This window comes from Phocoena phocoena, chromosome 1 (assembly GCF_963924675.1).
Source record: "Phocoena phocoena chromosome 1, mPhoPho1.1, whole genome shotgun sequence".
NCBI lineage: Eukaryota > Metazoa > Chordata > Mammalia > Artiodactyla > Phocoenidae > Phocoena > Phocoena phocoena.
In genome coordinates this window covers 168,154,792-168,171,945 of record NC_089219.1, presented here as the reverse complement: position 1 = coordinate 168,171,945, position 17,154 = coordinate 168,154,792, and the positions used below count along the sequence as shown (strand labels likewise).

General features: G+C 47.9%; 1 protein-coding gene across 1 annotated transcript in view; it reads left to right on the top strand.

The window, feature by feature from the left end:
* Positions 1-437: 437 nt before the first annotated feature.
* The window catches only part of MTARC2 (mitochondrial amidoxime reducing component 2), a 28,918-nt gene continuing 12,201 nt past the window's right edge, over positions 438-17,154 (top strand). Inside the window, exons 1-4 of the mRNA XM_065890254.1 lie at positions 438-712; positions 7,705-7,878; positions 14,433-14,595; positions 15,593-15,733. Coding sequence (XP_065746326.1) covers positions 438-712; positions 7,705-7,878; positions 14,433-14,595; positions 15,593-15,733 — 753 coding nt within the window. The remainder of the gene's footprint in view (positions 713-7,704; positions 7,879-14,432; positions 14,596-15,592; positions 15,734-17,154) is intronic.

The following is a 17,154-nucleotide window of genomic DNA, read 5'->3' as shown; positions in this document are numbered from 1 at the left end:
GCAATCACGCAACAAAGTGGGCAGTACAGGAGCGAAGGGGCAGTGGAGAGCCGGGGACCGTGAGGGCGGGTGAGGAGTTACGCTGAGTCGCAGGGCCCCGGGAAAGGGAAGAAGTAAAGCGAAAGTGACCGTTCCAGAGACAGTGGGCAGCCGGGCCTCTGGTGTGGGGCCTCCCGAACCGCCCCCAAGGGCACCCGAGCATCCCAGTTCGCTTTCTGCCTCGCTTCTCTCGGCTACTGCCTGGTCCTTGGCGCCCAGTCAGGCGTCCCCTCCCTGCGCACAGCCAGTCCTTTCGGCGCGCGGAAAGGGTGCCAGGGCCGGTGCCTGGGCCAACTCTGGTTCCTCCCGCTCGCCTGCAGCCTTGAGTGCCCGGGCGCCCTCCCCACGCCAATCGCTGCCTAGTCCGCGCTCAGACCCACGCCCGCGATCGCTGGGACATGGGCGCCGCCGGCTCGTCCGTGCGGGCCCGCCTGGGCCTCCCCGCGCTGCAGCCCCGGCCCCGCTGGCTCGGGGTCGCCGCGCTGGGACTGGCCGCGGTGGCGCTGGGGGCCGTGGCCTGGCGACGCGCGCGGCCCAGGCGGCGCCGGCGGCTGCAGCAGGTGGGCACCGTGGCAGAGCTCTGGATCTACCCCGTCAAGTCCTGCAAGGGGGTGTCGGTGAAGGCGGCGGAGTGCACGGCCCTGGGGCTGCGCAGCGGTCACCTGCGGGACAGGTAGGGCCGGGCGCGGCGACAGCGCAGGACCTGCTGAGGAGGGAGCGGGGCTGGGGAGCTGGGGCCTGTCCCAGGGTAGGAGAAGGGAGGTTTGCCACGTGCGTGTCCTGGGCTGCTTGTTGGATCCTCTGCCTTTGATCCTGAAGCTGGAAAGGTGAAGTTCGTGTCTGGTGCAGATTTGGAAAGGTAGTGGAGGCAAGATGTTAGCGCAAGTTCCTGTGCCCGAAGACACAGTGAGGCCAAACAAACCGAAAGGTTGGAGTTTGGAGCAGAGAAAGGTTCATTGCAAGTCCACGTAAGGAGACGGGTGGCTCAGGCCCCCCAAGACCCAGAGCTCCCTGAAAGGTTTCGGCAAAGCATTTTAAAAAGCTGTGACAAAGTGAGAGAGTGGCATGGACATATATACACTACCAAATGTAAAATAGATAGCTAGTGGGAAGCAGCCGCATAGCACAGGGAGATCAGCTCGGTGCTTTGTGACCACCTAGAGGGGTGGGATAGGGAGGGTGGGAGGGAGGGAGATGCAAGAGGGAGGAGATATGGGGATATATGTGTATGTATAGCTGATTCACTTTGCTATAAAGCAGAAACTAACACACCATTGTAAAGCAATTATATTCCAATAAAGATGTTAAAAAAAAAAAGCCAGGTGAGAGAGGGGCGTGTCACAGGGTATGTGATCAGCTCGTGCACAATTCTCCAGCTGGTTGATGGTGAGGTAAGAGGACGGTGTCACAGGGGTTAACATCATCAGGAGGCCTGGGGCTATGCAGTTTTGATCATCAAGTAGTTAACATCTTCCATTTGATGGGGGGTTGTCACATCTGTAAAACAATTCAGGAAATGTGCATCAAATACTGTTATCGGGCTTCCCTGGTGGCTCAGTGGTTGAGAGTCCGCCTGCCGATGCAGGGGACGCAGGTTCGTGCCCCGGTCCGGGAAGATCCCACGTGCCGCGGAGCGGCTGGGCCCGTGAGCCATGGCCGCTGAGCCTGCGCGTCCGGAGCCTGTGCTCCGCAACGGGAGAGGCCACGACAGTGAGAGGTCCTCATACCGCAAAATAAATAAATAAATAAATAAATAAATAATACTGTTATCTAGGTACTTCAGAGAGGAGCTAAACCAGAGGATATGGGGAAAGGGCCTGTCCTGGGAAGGCCTCGGAGAGTCCTGCTCGTTTACAAAGCCTCTGCCCCCCGCCCCCTGGAGGAGAGGTTCTGTAAAAGGACAGGGTCCGACCGGTTATCTCCAAGGCTCTTTCTAGTTCTAAGTTTTCTGATTCTTAGTATGAGCACAATCGTAGAAAAAGAAAACGTTATTGGCACTAGTGGGTAGATGGGAGCAATGTTGAAACCAAGTCTTATTCAAGGACACTGGCTTTGGCCTTGCTGGGGCTTGGCCCTCACAGCTTCCGGTGCTGGGAAAGGTGCTTGGGAGACGCAGGCGGTGGGGGGCCTGACCCACTTTGATACAGAATGAGCAGAGCGAAGTCTTCCTTTGGGGAGAGGAGGTGACAGGTAGACTGTGCGTATAATACTTGCCATTAAAACAAAAGTGTGTCCCCTCCCCCCAGAGGCAGGGTGCTTTTCAGTGAAGAACTCTAAAGTCCCTACGTACACAGGGCCTGGCACATAGAAATTTCATCCTCCTCCCTCAGGAAAGAAGAGGTGCCCTGTCATTTTTCTCCCCCCAAAGGTGAGTCCACAGACACATGCTCATGGACACAGAATGGTGCAGCTAGATACGGGGAAAGCACCCTCGACAGAGAAGGATGCTAAACCCTGAAAAGAGTGAACAAGGAAGAAGGGAACCTCCTTCTTTGCTTCCTTAGGATGAAGGTGCTTTCCTGTTTGGCTTGGATGGATTAGCTGCGGTCCTGTGTCTAGGGGGAGGGAGGTTTGCAAATTGGTCGTTCAGGGAGCCTTCTAGAGAGGCTGTTTGCTGTCCTGAGTTCACTCCAGGACACGTGTGTTCTCTCTTCTCTGAACACTGCTGTCCTCGTAAAGAAATGTGCGCTCCCGCGACACTGAAAGACTTCAGCTTGCTGTAGAGCACCGCTGTGTGTGCAGACCATGTAACTCGTGGGGCATTTTCCATCCCCTTTCACTTCAGATTTCTAATCCTGGAGAGTTTTTTTAAGACTACAATTTCCTGAGATTCCCATCCCAGACCTACGGACTCAGAATCACCAAGAGTGAAGCAAACTCATGTGGGGGGGGTGTTTAAATCTCCCCGGGTGATTCTGATGCCATCATGAGAGGGTTTTCTCTGTGACCATTAAGAATAAGAGCATCTTTCAAGCCTATTCAAGTGTGAAGGCTTAGAAAAGGCTGCTGACTGCTGGGAAGACCTCAGGCAGAGTGAAGAGGTAGATTCTCAGGATGCACACCCAGAGAAAATGGACTTGTGCTCCTTCCTTCCTCATGTGAAGGACTGAGGTTATTTCACAGAGAGATTCAGTTCTTATCTGTGTTTCCTCTTTTCATCAGAATAACTGTTGCTCTCCCACTGCTCGTGGTCACTACTTTGCTGTGACTCTTGCTTCCATGGAAAGAGAATATTTGTCCTTTGCTTTTCTGCTTCTGTGGGCATCTGAAAGTAGATGGAACTGTATCAACTTCTACTTGTTTTGAACAATAAATGCTTGGGATGGGGTGGTGTATGGAGACTGGGATGAGGCAGGGAAAAGCGATGGAATAAACTTTTATTCAACGGTTCATAGGCAAAAGATGCTTAACTAAGTCCTTTCAACAGATGATGTAATTTAAGCCTCAGAACGATCTTGTGGGCTAGGTATTGTGTCCACTTTGCAAATAAGGTAACAGTATCAGAAAGAATGAGTATCTCACCCAGGATCACAAGACCATTATATGCTGGAGGGACTTGAACTCAGATCTCTGAGTGCAGCACTCATGCCCCTCCTGTAAAACCAGCATGTGATTTACAAGGGCAAGGGTTGTGCCAGGGATCAGGAGACTTCAGGCAAAGTCACGTAACCTCTCTGAGCCTCATTTTTTTTTTTTTTTTTTTTACATTTGCAAAAGAGGTTGAACTTGATGATCTCCAAGACCTTATCAAATCTAGATTTTATTTATTAAAGGATAATTGAAACTCGAAAGCAAGCTGGAAAGAACTCTGCTAAATGCTGTTATTCTCTCAACTTGAGAGTTCAATCACAAAACTACAAATAGTCTAGAATGCAGGAAAAGCCTGCCTTTATTTATTTCCAATTTGAATCTGTGTCTTTGGAACTGTTCTAAGAAGCCGAGAGCGTCCTCTCTAAGCGCTCTGTGCCTTAAATTTCTAGAGCGATTTTGCTCAAAGCCTTTAGCATCTTTGTGCGAATGCTTGGCCTGAGAGCTCTGAGCTTTGAGCTCAAGTCCATCCAGCAGAAGGCTAACACTGGCTGCTTGGTACAGGTGCTGGGAGGGCATGGCTGCCCTCCCTGACCTTGTAAACCCTCACTTTCCTCAGCAACCATGTATGACTCGCCCATTGATAAATCCAGCCCTTCATTTCTTCTGCATAGACTATTACCTCTTGGAGACATGAGTGTCATTCCCTCCTGCCCTTACCCTCCAGCTCTCTGTGGTAGGGCTCCTGTTCTCCCCCCTTTTCCAGCTCAGTCATTCCTACTTCCCAGGCCAGTTTGCCAGTTTAGAAATGAGACTTTCCAGCTGTCTTGGACTCTGCTTCCTGAACATGGCTGTTGGTTGTTCAGGGGTGGCATTGCTGTTCTTTTAGAGACTCTGAGCTCTGGTCTCTGCACTGCTCTTCACACCACATACTCATGTTTTCTTTGTAAAACAAATGTGCTGGCTTTCAGGGTTGCAGACGAGAAAAAATGGGTGGTGAAAAAATCCACACTCCAGACATATCCTTTCTTTCCGATCTGGCAGAACAGAGGTCATTATTCATTCCCTGGGCATCATTTGTGTGCAAGAGGTGAAAACTATCATCATCCCGGTTACAGGGTGATGGGGGCGGCTGGCTGGGGTATGTTGCCGATGGTACCTTTGCATCTTTTTTTTTTTTTTTTTTTTTTTTTTTTGCAGTACGCGGGCCTCTCACTGTTGTGGCCTCTCCCGTTGCGGAGCACAGGCTCCGGACGCGCAGGCTCAGCGGCCATGGCTCACGGGCCCAGCCGCTCCGTGGCATGTGGGATCTTCCCGGATCGGGGCACGAACCCGTGTCCCCTGCATCGGCAGGCGGACTCTCAACCACTGCGCCACCAGGGAAGCCCACCTCTGCATCTTTTATTGTGGTCTTCATCCTACCGCAGTGCTGGGCTGCTTGCAAGTTGCCACCTGCCCCTTCCATTGCAGATTAGCACAGAACCTCTAGCCACCACTTCTCCTGCTACGTCCCAGGGCTTAACCCCCAGGTGATTATACAACAGGCAGGAGCTGGAGGCGTGGCTTGGGAGCCAGAGTGAAGGGCTAAAGTTGGGGGATGGACGGCAGGTGAGAAGACTCAGCCCACGGAGGGGGCTGACTGTCAGAAACAATGGGCCATGGCGGGGTGGGGGGGTGGGGGGTGTCTCCTGTCTGGACATGTATCTGGTCATGTGCAGCTCTCAGGGCGAGCCTTGTCTCAGAGGGGGATGGGCCATGTTGGAAGTTCGAGTGCAGACTTTGGTGGAGTTCATCGAACAGGGTCATCCAGGCCTCTGCATCCAAGGATGAGGCTGGAAATAAGGAACGGGGCCCAGGCCTGAGGGAATAAGGCTGTAACAAAGTAGAAAGGAAATCCCTGGGTCACACAACCCACCCTCACCCCATAGGTGAACAGGCTAGAGAACCCTGGGAACCAAAGATCCCTAGAAAGAAAAGGGTGGCCTCCTCAGAGGGTCGGAGACCTACTACTGTCCAGCATCCTCAACTCCTGGGAAGAGTAGCCACGGCAATTCCTAAAATGTCTTTGCACTCTCACCATCCCCGCCGCTGTACCCTCGCACCAACGCACATGCCAGTTAGCAGGGCTCAGGACCCAGCCCCTGTCTGCTGGCTTGGTTGCAGGGGAGGGGAGTTATCCAGAACCTGGACAGGGATAGGTTGCCTGACTGGGAGGTTCCAGAGGGCAGATTACCTGCCAGGGTCAGGAGACCCTGGGTTCCCTGTGCTGTGATAATAGCAGATGTCCTCACCAGGTTATTGTGAACGTTCTATCTGGCTCCAGTCATATTTTGAAATATCTCCCTCCTTCTGGAAGGGGCTGTCCCTTTTATCCTGCTCCCATGTGGGAGGCCCCAGCGTTCCGTGGTGGCTCACTCATCAGAGCCCGCAGAGTTCCTCACCCACTGCACTTGCTCTGTCTAGAATAGCGACGTTGAAACTCCTTTCCCCTAGGGGTGGCACGTTTTTCTTTCTTAGTCATCAAATCATTTGTGCGGCGTCACCCCAAATACATGCTCTACTATCGATAAGAGCCTAGCCAACCTAAGCAGGTCAGCCTCCCATTCCATTCTTCAGCTCACCCCGCACCCCACTGTCCCCTTGGATGTGATACACAACGTGTGAAAGCTGAGCCTAGAACGGGGGTGGAGGGAGGTGCTCTCTAGAAGGTGAATGGAGTTCCTATCTAACACATGATTTGCATGAATTTCTTTCTTCTTCAGCTTTATTGAGATATAATTGACATAGAACACTGTGTGCGTTTCAGGTGTGCAATGTGATGATTTGATGCCCACATATATTGTGAAATGACTCCCATGATAAGATTAGTGATCACATCCTTCACCTCTCATAATTTCTGCTTTGTTGTTATGGTAAGAGCATCTGAGACTTTTCTCTCTTAGCCACTTGCAAGTAGACCATACAACAGCGGTTCCCAACCTTTTTGGCACCAGGGACTGGTTTCGTGGAAGACAGTTTTTCCACTGACGGGGGTTGTGGGGGAGGATGGTTCGGGCGGTAATGCGGTCGGCGGGGAGCGACGGGGAGCGACGGGGAGCGGCAGGTGAAGCTTCACTCACTAGCCTGCCACTCACCTCCTGCTGTGCGGCCTGGTTCCCAACAGGCCACAGACTGGTACCAGTCCACAGCCCGGGGGTTGAGGACCCCTGCCGTACAGTATTATTAACTATAGTTGCCATAATGTACATTACATCTCCAGAAATGTTTCCTCTTAGGATCTCTTTTCCCTCTTTGACCACCTTCACCCATTTCCTCCACCCCCAACTCCTGGCAACCACCAATCTACTCTCTGTTTCTAGCAGTTCCTCCCTTTATATATTTCACTTACAAGTGAGATCATGCAGTATTCGTCTTTCTCTGTCTGACTTATTCTCTTATTGCAACACCCTCAAGTTTCATCTGTGTTGTCACAGAATGCAGGATTTCCTTCTTTTTTATGGTTGAATGATATTCCATTGTATAGATATATTTTCTTTTTTTTAAAATGGAGGTAATATTGGCTTATAACATTATATAAGTTTTAATGTGTGTATGAAGAAGAAAGGCTGTTTAGGGGTTTCCTGATCAGGGTCCACACGCCCCAGCAATTTAAACCCAGCAGAGGCTGGATTGCATCCACTGGAGTCACAAACATTCAAGACCTTTGTCTAGAGTTTCAGTCTGCTTGGGCCATTAGTTGGTCAACCCCATCTTGTTCCACAGCAAAAAGACCTGGAAGACGTTCTGCTTCAACCAGAGACAGGCTCAGGGGAGTCTCTGACCAAAGCAAAGACCCAAAGTAAGCAAAGTAGTTGCCCCAGCAGTTGAGAAGGTCCCTACACCAGCCTCACCAGAAGGATTTTCAGGACTGGGGATTTTCATACATTGGCCAGATGTTCTTTTCCAGGGCTGTTTGTACCAAACAGCCAAAGAATTTTGGACCCCCCAAATTTGGCTAGACCTGGATACTGTCTGGAAAAAATTGTTGGGTCCTGAGTTGGGGCAGAGGGAGGGTTTTGATGAAATAGAAAGCTAGAGGGAAGCTATGGAGAGGGTGGTAGAAGATTTTCTGATGCGCCCTTGTTTGTTTCTTGGCAGGTTTTGGCTGGTGATTAAGGAAGGTGGACACATGGTGACTGCCCGGCAGGAGCCTCGCCTCGTGCTGGTCTCCACTACCTATGAGGATGATTGCCTTATCCTCAGGGCACCAGGCATGGACCAGCTGGTTTTGCCGAGCAAGCCACGTTCTTCAAACAAGATCCATGACTGCAGGTGCTCTGCTTGGGGGCCTCTGGGGATCTGTGACAACTGATTTCCCTTTAGGTTCCACCCTGTACTCTGCCTTGCTACATTTTGCATGCTAGATGATGAGACTGGTAAAGGAAATACTTAAGAGAAGTCTAATCTATGTTGGGATCAAGCCAGGGGTCAGGTATGAGTGGGTGAAGCAGAATATTGCATTAAGGATATTTAGATTTGCTTTCATCAGATATGGCAAGACATGCAGATACAGAAATGACTGTCATGAAGAAAGAAGCTTTTTATATTCACAGATCCCTAGAAACAGGAGGCTCATACCATGCAGGGCCACATGGGGAAATACCAGGTCGGTCAGGAGGCAGAGAGGGCAGGGGAAAATGTGAACACGAGTCTTTATTCTGGTTTCTACAGGCTGTGGGAAAATTGGCTCTGGGGCAGATGGGCTGTCCCTAGTTTTCTGGTACCTGGTCCTGGGTGATTAGAGTAGGGGACAGTGGCCAGGGTATAAAAGCACAACGGTACGGACAAGGGGTGAGGGCTCTGGATTGTCTGGTTTGCCTATGAAAGCCTAGTGTTTTACTATCTCTAGGAATTGACTAGCCCTGGGAGGGGTAGTTCCTTCAGCATCACCAAGTCCCAAGATGTCAAAGCATCAAAAATATAAAAAGGAAAAAGTCATGATGAATACAAATATAGAGAGGATACAAAGGGCCAATCTTTAGGATTTGTCTCCTTTTATTCAAGTAGGATGGACTTCTATTCAGAATTGCCAGGCAAACAAGGGCATTAGTGGAGACGTTACCACCTGTATCTCCTGACTGGAGATTGTGTTCCATCTGATTGGAATTGTATTGAATTGAACTTGAGGCTCAATTAGAGAAAATTGAAATGAATTCATATATATATATATTTATTTATTTATTTCAACTGTGCCTGGATCATCTCAGGCACTTAAATAAGTGTTAGTGCTTACATAGTTAATATCATCTTTGTTGCATAGAGCCTCCCTATCCATGAACGTGTTACCTTTCCCCACTTACTTATGTCATTTTCCTCCCCATTTATCTATTTATTTATTTATTTGGCTGCATTGGGTCTTCGTTGCTGCGCGCGGGCTTTCTCTAGTTGCGGCGAGCAGGGGCTACTCTTTGTTGTGGTGTGTGAGCTTCTCATTGTGGTGGCTTCTCTTGTTGCGGAGCATGGCCTCTGGGCGTGAAGGCTTCAGTAGTTGTAGCAGGCAAGTTCAGTAGCTGTGGCTCGCGGGCTCTAGAGCGCAGACTCAGTATTTGTGGTTCATGGGTTTAGTTGCTCCACGGCATGTGGGATCTTCCCAGACCAGGGATCGAACCTGTGTCCCCCACATTTGCAGTTGGATTCTTATCCACTGTGCCACCAGCGATGTCTCTATTTATATCTTTTTTTTAATGACTAATTTACTGAATTGTAGACTTTTCGTTTCTTTTTTCAAGCTTTTTATTGAAACCGTTTTCAGCTTGTTAGAAAGAAACATCTTAGTTTAAGATCGAAGTGGCCCACACAATTGCAAGTTTTTACCTTAAACTGTTTCAGACAGGAACTTTTTAATTTATTTAATTTATTTATTTTGGCTGTGTTGGGTCTTCGTTGCCGTGCATGGGCTTTCTCTAGTTGCACTGAGTGGGGGCTACTCTTTGTTGCGGTGCGCGGGTTGCTCATTGCGGTAGCTTCTCTTGTTGCAGAGCATGGGCTCTGGATGCGCGGGCTTCAGTAGTTGTAGCATGCAGGTTCAGTAGTTGGGGCTTGCAGGCTCTAGAGCACAGGCTCAGTATTTGTGGCCCATGGGCTTAGTTCCTCCACGGCATGTGGGATCTTCCCGGACCAGGGAATGAACCCGTGTCCCCTGCATTGGCAGGTGGATTCTTAACCACTGTGTCACCAGGGAAGCTCCTATCCACTTATTTATATCTTATTTTACTTCTTTGAAAAGTTTTATACCCAATGAAAAAATGGGCAGAAGACCTAAATAGACATTTCTCCAAAGAAAACATACAGATGGCCAAGAGGCACATGAAAAGCTGCTCAACATCACTAATTATTAGAGAAATGCAGATCAAAACTACAACGAGGTATCACCTCACACGGGCTGGAATGGGCATCATCCGAAAATCTACAGACAACAAATGCTGGAGAGGATGTGGAGAAAAGGGAACCTCTTGCACTGTTGGTGGGAATGTAAATTGATACAGCCACTATGGAGAACAGTATGGAGGTTCCTTAAAAAACTAAAAATAGAATTACCATATGACCCAGCAATCCCACTACTGGGCATATACCCAGAGAAAACCAAAATTCAAAAAGACACATGGGGCTTCCCTGGTGGCGCAGGGGTTGAGAGTCCGCCTGCCGATGCAGGGGACACGGGTTTGTGCCCCGATCCGGGAAGATCCCACATGCTGCGGAGTGGCTGGGCCCGTGAGCCATGGCTGCTGAGCCTGCATGTCAGGAGTCTGTGCTCCACAGCGGGAGAGGCCACAACAGGGAGAGGCCTGTGTACCGCCAAAACAAACAAACAAACAAACAAACAAAAAAAAAGACACATGCACCCCAATCTTCATTGCAGCACTATTTACAATAGCCAGGTCATGGAAGCAACCTAAATGTCCATCGACAGATGAAGGGATAAAGAAGTTGTGGTACATATATACAATGGACTATTACTCAACCATAAAAAGGAACGAAATTGGGTCATTTGTAGAGATGTGGATGGACCTAGAGAGTGTCATACAGAGTGAAGTAAGTCAGAAAGAGGAAAACAAATATCGAATATTAACGCATATATGTGGCATCTAGAAAAATGGTACCCATGAACCGGTTTGCAAGACAGAAATGTAGACACAGATGTAGAGAACAAACGTATGGACACCAAGGGGGAAAGCGGGGCGGGGTAGGGTGGTGGTGGGATGAATTGGGAGATTGGGATTGACATATATACACTAATATGTATAAAATAGATAACTAATAAGAACCTGCTGTATAAAAAGTAAAATTAAATTAAAAAATTTAAAAAAAGTTTTATAATTTTCTCTATAATAGAATTGTACATCTTTTGTTAGATTTAGTCCTAAATATCTTAACTTTTTGTTCCTATTTTAGATGACAATTAAATTTTTTTTTTCTGTTTATCTTTGGTAGTATTTATTCTTTGATCATTGGTAGAAATTTCCAGTAAAACTGCCTGGATTTTCTTTATAAAATCCATTCAAACTTTTATGTCTTCTTAAGTATTTTTAGTAAGTTATTTTACTTTATGGATTAGTAAATTACTAACTAATGTTAGTTCTATTGTACCCACACATGGAGATTCAGTTTTTTTTTATGGGCTGTGGATGACGGAACATTTTGTATCAGAATGTGGAAGCAAGTACTTTGCATAAAATTCTGAGAGAACTCTTTTTTCTTTTTTGGCCACATCGCATGGCTTATGACATCTTAGTTCCCTGACCAGGGATAGAACCTGGGCCCACGGCAGTGAAAGTGCTGAGTCCTAACCACTGGACTGCCAGGGAATTCCCAAATTCTGAGAGAACTGAAGAAGGTGGAATGGCAGAGGGATAGAGTCTGCTGCAGGGGTAGGAGGGAGGAAGGATTAGGGGAGGGATATGTTTCAGTAGTGGGAAGGGGCACTGGATAATCAGTTTTCCCTTGCCCCACTGGGTGCTTTCTACTTTTCAAAATGCCCACACTAGGCTTATCTGAGTGGATGGAAGCTGAGGGTAGAAGTGTGCGCACTTATACACGAGGGCTCTGGTGAAGGGGTTGAGGGAAGTGCTCAGTCCAGGAACAGATACTTAAGGAGCTGATGAACGGTGCAATCGGATCTGTGTGAGATAGTAGACTGGTTGGTTGAGGAGAGTTTTAGGGGAAAGGCTGAAGGCTCTGAGAAAGAGGACTATGAGACGGCAGGGGGACCGAGGCCAAACAGCAGCTCCAAGAAGGGGGTTTAGAGAGAAGGAAAAGGCCAAGAAACATCAGAAGAACAGCACGGAGATTTGACAGTAGGTGGGCTAGGTTGTCAGAGAATGAGGCGTGTGTAGCAGTCAGACCAGGACTGTGGGCCTCGGGGTCCACAGTCCACCTTGGATTCCCTCACATACATCACCCCAGGAGCCTTCAAGCTGGGAGAAGCACTCACACAGAGAGGTGCAAACACTTCCTGTGGTACCAGAGGGCGGGTAAGGGAATCAATTTCCAGATCCTCAAATCCCATAGGTTCTCCCTCCAACAGTGATCTTAGCTGCAGGGGGCAAGTTCTCCTCTCCACCTCCCCTTTGTACAGATGAAAGGCTTGTCCTCCCCATGTCTTAGTAGGGAGCGCTGCTCTGGGAGGGGAAAAACCTATGGGGCCCAAACAATAAAATATACTGGTGTTGATAAAGGAGAATGTCTCCAGTGATGGGGTAAAGTCATTCTACAAGATAGTGGTTCAAAGTCTTTGTCTTACGCTAAGATTAAGGAGCCTCTAATCAAAGTTGCTGATAAATTATTTAAAAAGACTTTTTGATGAATGATTATTAAGTGCCAAAATCACAGAAGGGTTCAAAGGATGAGTGTAATTATTATAACTCAACTTCTTCCATTCCATCTATTAACACAGCGCATCCTCAGAGTTCTCATTATAAGGAAAAAAACTTTAAAAAAATGTGAGATGATGACTGCTGACTAAACTTGTAATCATTTCACAATATATGTAAGTCAAGTCGTTATGCTTTACACCCTAAACTTACGTATGTCAATTATGTCTCATAAAACTGGGAAAAAAAGTTAAAAATAATTTTTAAAATGTGGACCATAGAAGAAGCCCTTAATCATTTATTTTAAAAAAAAGATTGTTTTTAAAAATAGATATCAAACTAGCCTGGCATTGGGATTCCATTGCATGCTTTTAAAAGCATAATTTTATTTTATTTAATATAATTTTTATATATTTATAATACTAAGACATAATATTTAAATTATGATACAATTTTATTTTAAATGTTAATGTTTATAATTCAATGGAAATTTAATCTTTCATAACAAATTAAACTTATAAAAAACATGAAAAGACCTAGAGGATATCATACTGAGTGAAGTAAGACAGAGAAAGACAAATATTATATGCTGACATGTATGTGTGAAATCTAAAACGTAATACAAAGGAATCTACATGCAAAACAGAAACAGATTCACAGACATAGAAAACAAACATTGTTACCAAGGGGAAAGTGAGGGGGAGAGGGAAAAATTAGGAGCGTGGGATTAATAGATACAAACTATGGGACATAAAATCGATAAGCAACAAAGATTTACTGTGCTGCCCAGGGAACTATATTCCGCCTTACAATGCAGGGGACTCAGGTTCGATCCCTGGTCAGGGAACTAAGATCCCACATGCCACAGGGCAACTAAGCCCATGTGCCACAACTACCGAGGTCACGCGTGCTGGAGCCTGCGCGCCACCACTAGAGAAGAGAAAACCCACGTGCCACAACTAGAGAGGAGCCCACGCACCACAACGCAACTAAGACCCAACGCAGCCAAAAATAAAATAATCAATTAAATACATAAATAATAAATAAATCTTAAAAAAATGTGTATAAACTATAATGGAAAATAATCTGAAAAAGTATATATAAAACGGAATCACTTGCTGCACGTCTGAAACTAACACAATATTATCAATCAACTATATTTCAACTTAAAAAAAAGGAAAAAGTTTACATGCCAACTTGTAATTCTGTGAGGGGTACATAGCTTGTATCTTTTGGGGACACTCAAGCAAAATATCCTTGAAGACCACTTTGTTATCTGGTGGAATCTGTGTCCACCGTGTGAGGCAGGTGGTATATTATTATCTCCAATTTACAACTGGAGACAGAAGGTCAGAGGAGTTTAATGATTTGCTAAAAGTCACAGACTAGAGATGGCAGAGTTCCAATTTTTTTTTTTTTTTCCAGTACGCGGGCCTCTCACTGTTGCAGCCTCTCCCGTTGCGGAGCACAGGCTCCGGACGCGCAGGCTCAGTGGCCATGGCTCACGGGCCCAGCCGCTCCGCGGCATGTGGGATCTTCCCGGACCGGGGCACGAACCCGTGTCCCCTGAATCGGCAGGCGGACTCTCAACGACTGCGCCACCGGGGAAGCCCCAGAGTTCCAATTTTAACCGGGTCTTGCCAGACTTTAAGCTCAGGGTGCCTTTACGACACCACCGTTCTTCTCCCCTTCTGAAAGTAACCTAAATCCTTGCTACTCAAAGTGTGGTCCGTGGACCAGCAGCCTGTAACTTGTTAGGAATGCAGAATCTCAGGCTCCAGCCGAACCTCCTGAACCAGAATCTGCATTTCAACGAGATCTGTGTGAGTTACAAGCCTATTAGGGTTTGACAAGCTCTTCCCTGCTCCCTCCCCCTCTGTTTCTGCCCAGCTTTGGCCCACAGACCACTTACTGGTCTTCTGGGAGAGTCAGGTCCCAGCAGCACTTCCCTCTTGACCCCATCACTCGGTGTGTTGATGAAGAAAGTAACCTCACTGCTCTCTGTGACCCTTCCAGGGTGTTTGGTCTTGACATCCAGGGCAGGGACTGTGGTGACGAGGCTGCTCAGTGGTTCACCAACTTCTTGAAAACAGAAGCTTTCAGGCTGGTTCAGTTTGAAAAGAACATGAAGGGAAGACCATCAAGCAAAATTTTCCCTTCTGTTGGCCAGAAGTACCAGGTGAGCTCGCAGAGACCTGCCCTTCACTTCTGGCTTCCTTCTGGGTCCACAGAGAGCCTCTCTTGTGGCCCCAGTTAGGAAAGTGTAGAGATGGTCCAGGGGAGTGGTACTGAGGGTGCTCCCTGGGCAGGTATCAGGGATGGAGAGGGAAGTGGATGAGAGCCTGGTGGCCTCTCCAGGATGCATGGAGGATGGAATATGGGAGGAACTGTGGAGGGAGAAGCCAGGGGTGACTCCCGGGGAGATGGGGACTCAGGAGAGGATGGGCTGGGAGGCAAAAGTGAAGTTTGATTGGGACTAAATTCAGGTTTCCTAAAAGCACAGAAGCAGACTTTCTCCAAGTCCTCCCTTCACAGCCAGTGGGGTGTGGTTGTTTCCGGGGCTGAGAAGTCACCTCCTCCTGTGTCAGCTACAGCCCCCAAGCCAAAGCCTTTCATTCTGCTGTGAGATGAGGTTCAAAATGCACCTCGGGAAGTCTCTCCTCACGATCCCTGAACGAAAAGTTCCTTGAATGCAGGGGTTTTGATCTGCTGTGTTCACTGCTATTTCCCCACCTAGGACAGTGCCTAATATACAGTTGGTGCTTAATAAATGCATGTGAGTGAATGGTGCTGCTGAAGGAAATCATGGCTAGAGTATAGCTGATTGGCAGGAGACCCTTGCCCTGTCTGGTGGTGTTGATGATGTGGCAAGGGGCTCACTGCTGGGCGCCTGAGGAAGAACAAGAGATGTGGCTGGAGGGTAACACTGGACCTGAGCCTGGCTGCTGCCTTCAGTGTGTGGATGAGGAGCTCCACCTGCGTCCAGGGTGGGCAGGAACCCTGACTTGGCCGTTTCCAAGCCCTCAGTGTCACGTATCCTTCCTGAGCACCACTCTCCCCTTCTGCACTCAGGTGGTTTTGCTTCTGGATTTTGCTTAGTTGTGCAGTTGGTCTGAGGGCAGCGAGGCATGATTCCGTGGGCAGCGAGGCATGATCATGGTGTGTCCTTGGCACAGGTGGCCTACCCGGACTGCAGCCCCATCATGGTCCTCTCAGAAGCCTCCCTGGCAGATCTGAATACCAGGCTGGAGAAGAAAGTGAAAATGGACAATTTCAGGCCGAATATCGTGGTGGCAGGCAGCAATGCCTTTGAGGAGGTAAGCGGCTTGCTGCTTTTACGCTTGATGCCCAGGTGTGCTCCTTAGGCAGTGCCAAGTCCGACCCTCTGAGGTTGGCAGCTGGGGAGGCTCTCCTCCAAAGATCACCTTCGCCTTGTGTGGAGTTGTTCACTTATTACTGGGGCCATCACCTCGCTGGCCTCAGGGGGCGCTGTTCACTCTCTTCAGTGCTCAGGCCCCAAAGCAAGCAATGGCAACTCCAAATTGTAGCAAGTCTGGGACAAGGCTAGAATGTCTAATCATAGCTCAGAGATAACTAACGGGAAAAAAAAAAAAAGATGAAGAGAACAGCCATCTCTCCTTTTGCTGTAGCATCCAGGGGTGCTCAAATATTTGAGACTTCCGGAAGCCCCAGACCCCAAAGTGGAGCCCCAGGAGGATATAGGAGATCTGCCTGTAAACCAGGACCTGGGGACATTCCATGCTTGGCCTGAGTTCTCTCCTAGAGGACCCATATACTCCCCTATATAGTTGAAACTAGAAATTTCCACCCTCCAAAGACTCAGCCCCTTGTAGCCATAAAAGGTCAGCCACATCAGAGCCAAGTTGTAACCTGCGATCTGTACAAGAAATACATATAGCCGGGTGTTGCTCTGTAATGAGAAGGACCAGGGATCATATTAAACATTGGGAGTCAGCTCAACTTTGTAAGCCCTGGAAATAACAACAACAAATACCATTTGCTGGGTGTTTACTGGGTGTCAGGCACAGAACCAATGAATGGCTTCATGCAAATTACTTAATTCGATCCTTAGGATCAAAGCCTACAGGCTGTGAAGTCTGTACTATTTTCTCCTTTTCAATAAGGAAACAGAAGCTTGCAGGTGTTACACAACTTGTTAGGCGTGGAAGTGGTGGCTTTGGATGAGAACCCAAAACTTGCAACTCCAGCTTCTGAGGAGCAGAGGTCATGGTTCCAGTCTAGAGATTCCAAGTAGTTAACTCTGAGGGGAGAGGCTCTTGAATACCTTATCAATTCTTTGCTCCCTTGGGTGACCACACTTTTTTTGTGTGAGTGAAATGTGCCCCTATTTGCTGGTAAAAGTTGCCTTTTAGGGTAAACCTTTGCATGGAGGCTAGTATAAATCCGTGCACATGGAGGTACTTCATATTACTTGATAATGAAAAAAATAGCAAAGTATACAGAAGTTGTCTACTTGTTGATATTATCCTGTTGTTTGTTATCTAATTTCTTTAATTCCTCTCTACATTTTTAAAAAATGTTTTAAAATTGATCATCTATCATGGGCCGGGCGCTGTGGTCCATAATAAGAGCCCTGGATACAGAGATAAAAAGATACAGATCCTGCCCTTCAGAATTTTCCAACAGGAGAAGAATGGCTAGGAGGCAACGACAGCCCAGCGTGAGGAGTACTTTAACGCACTGCTTATCAGGTGCC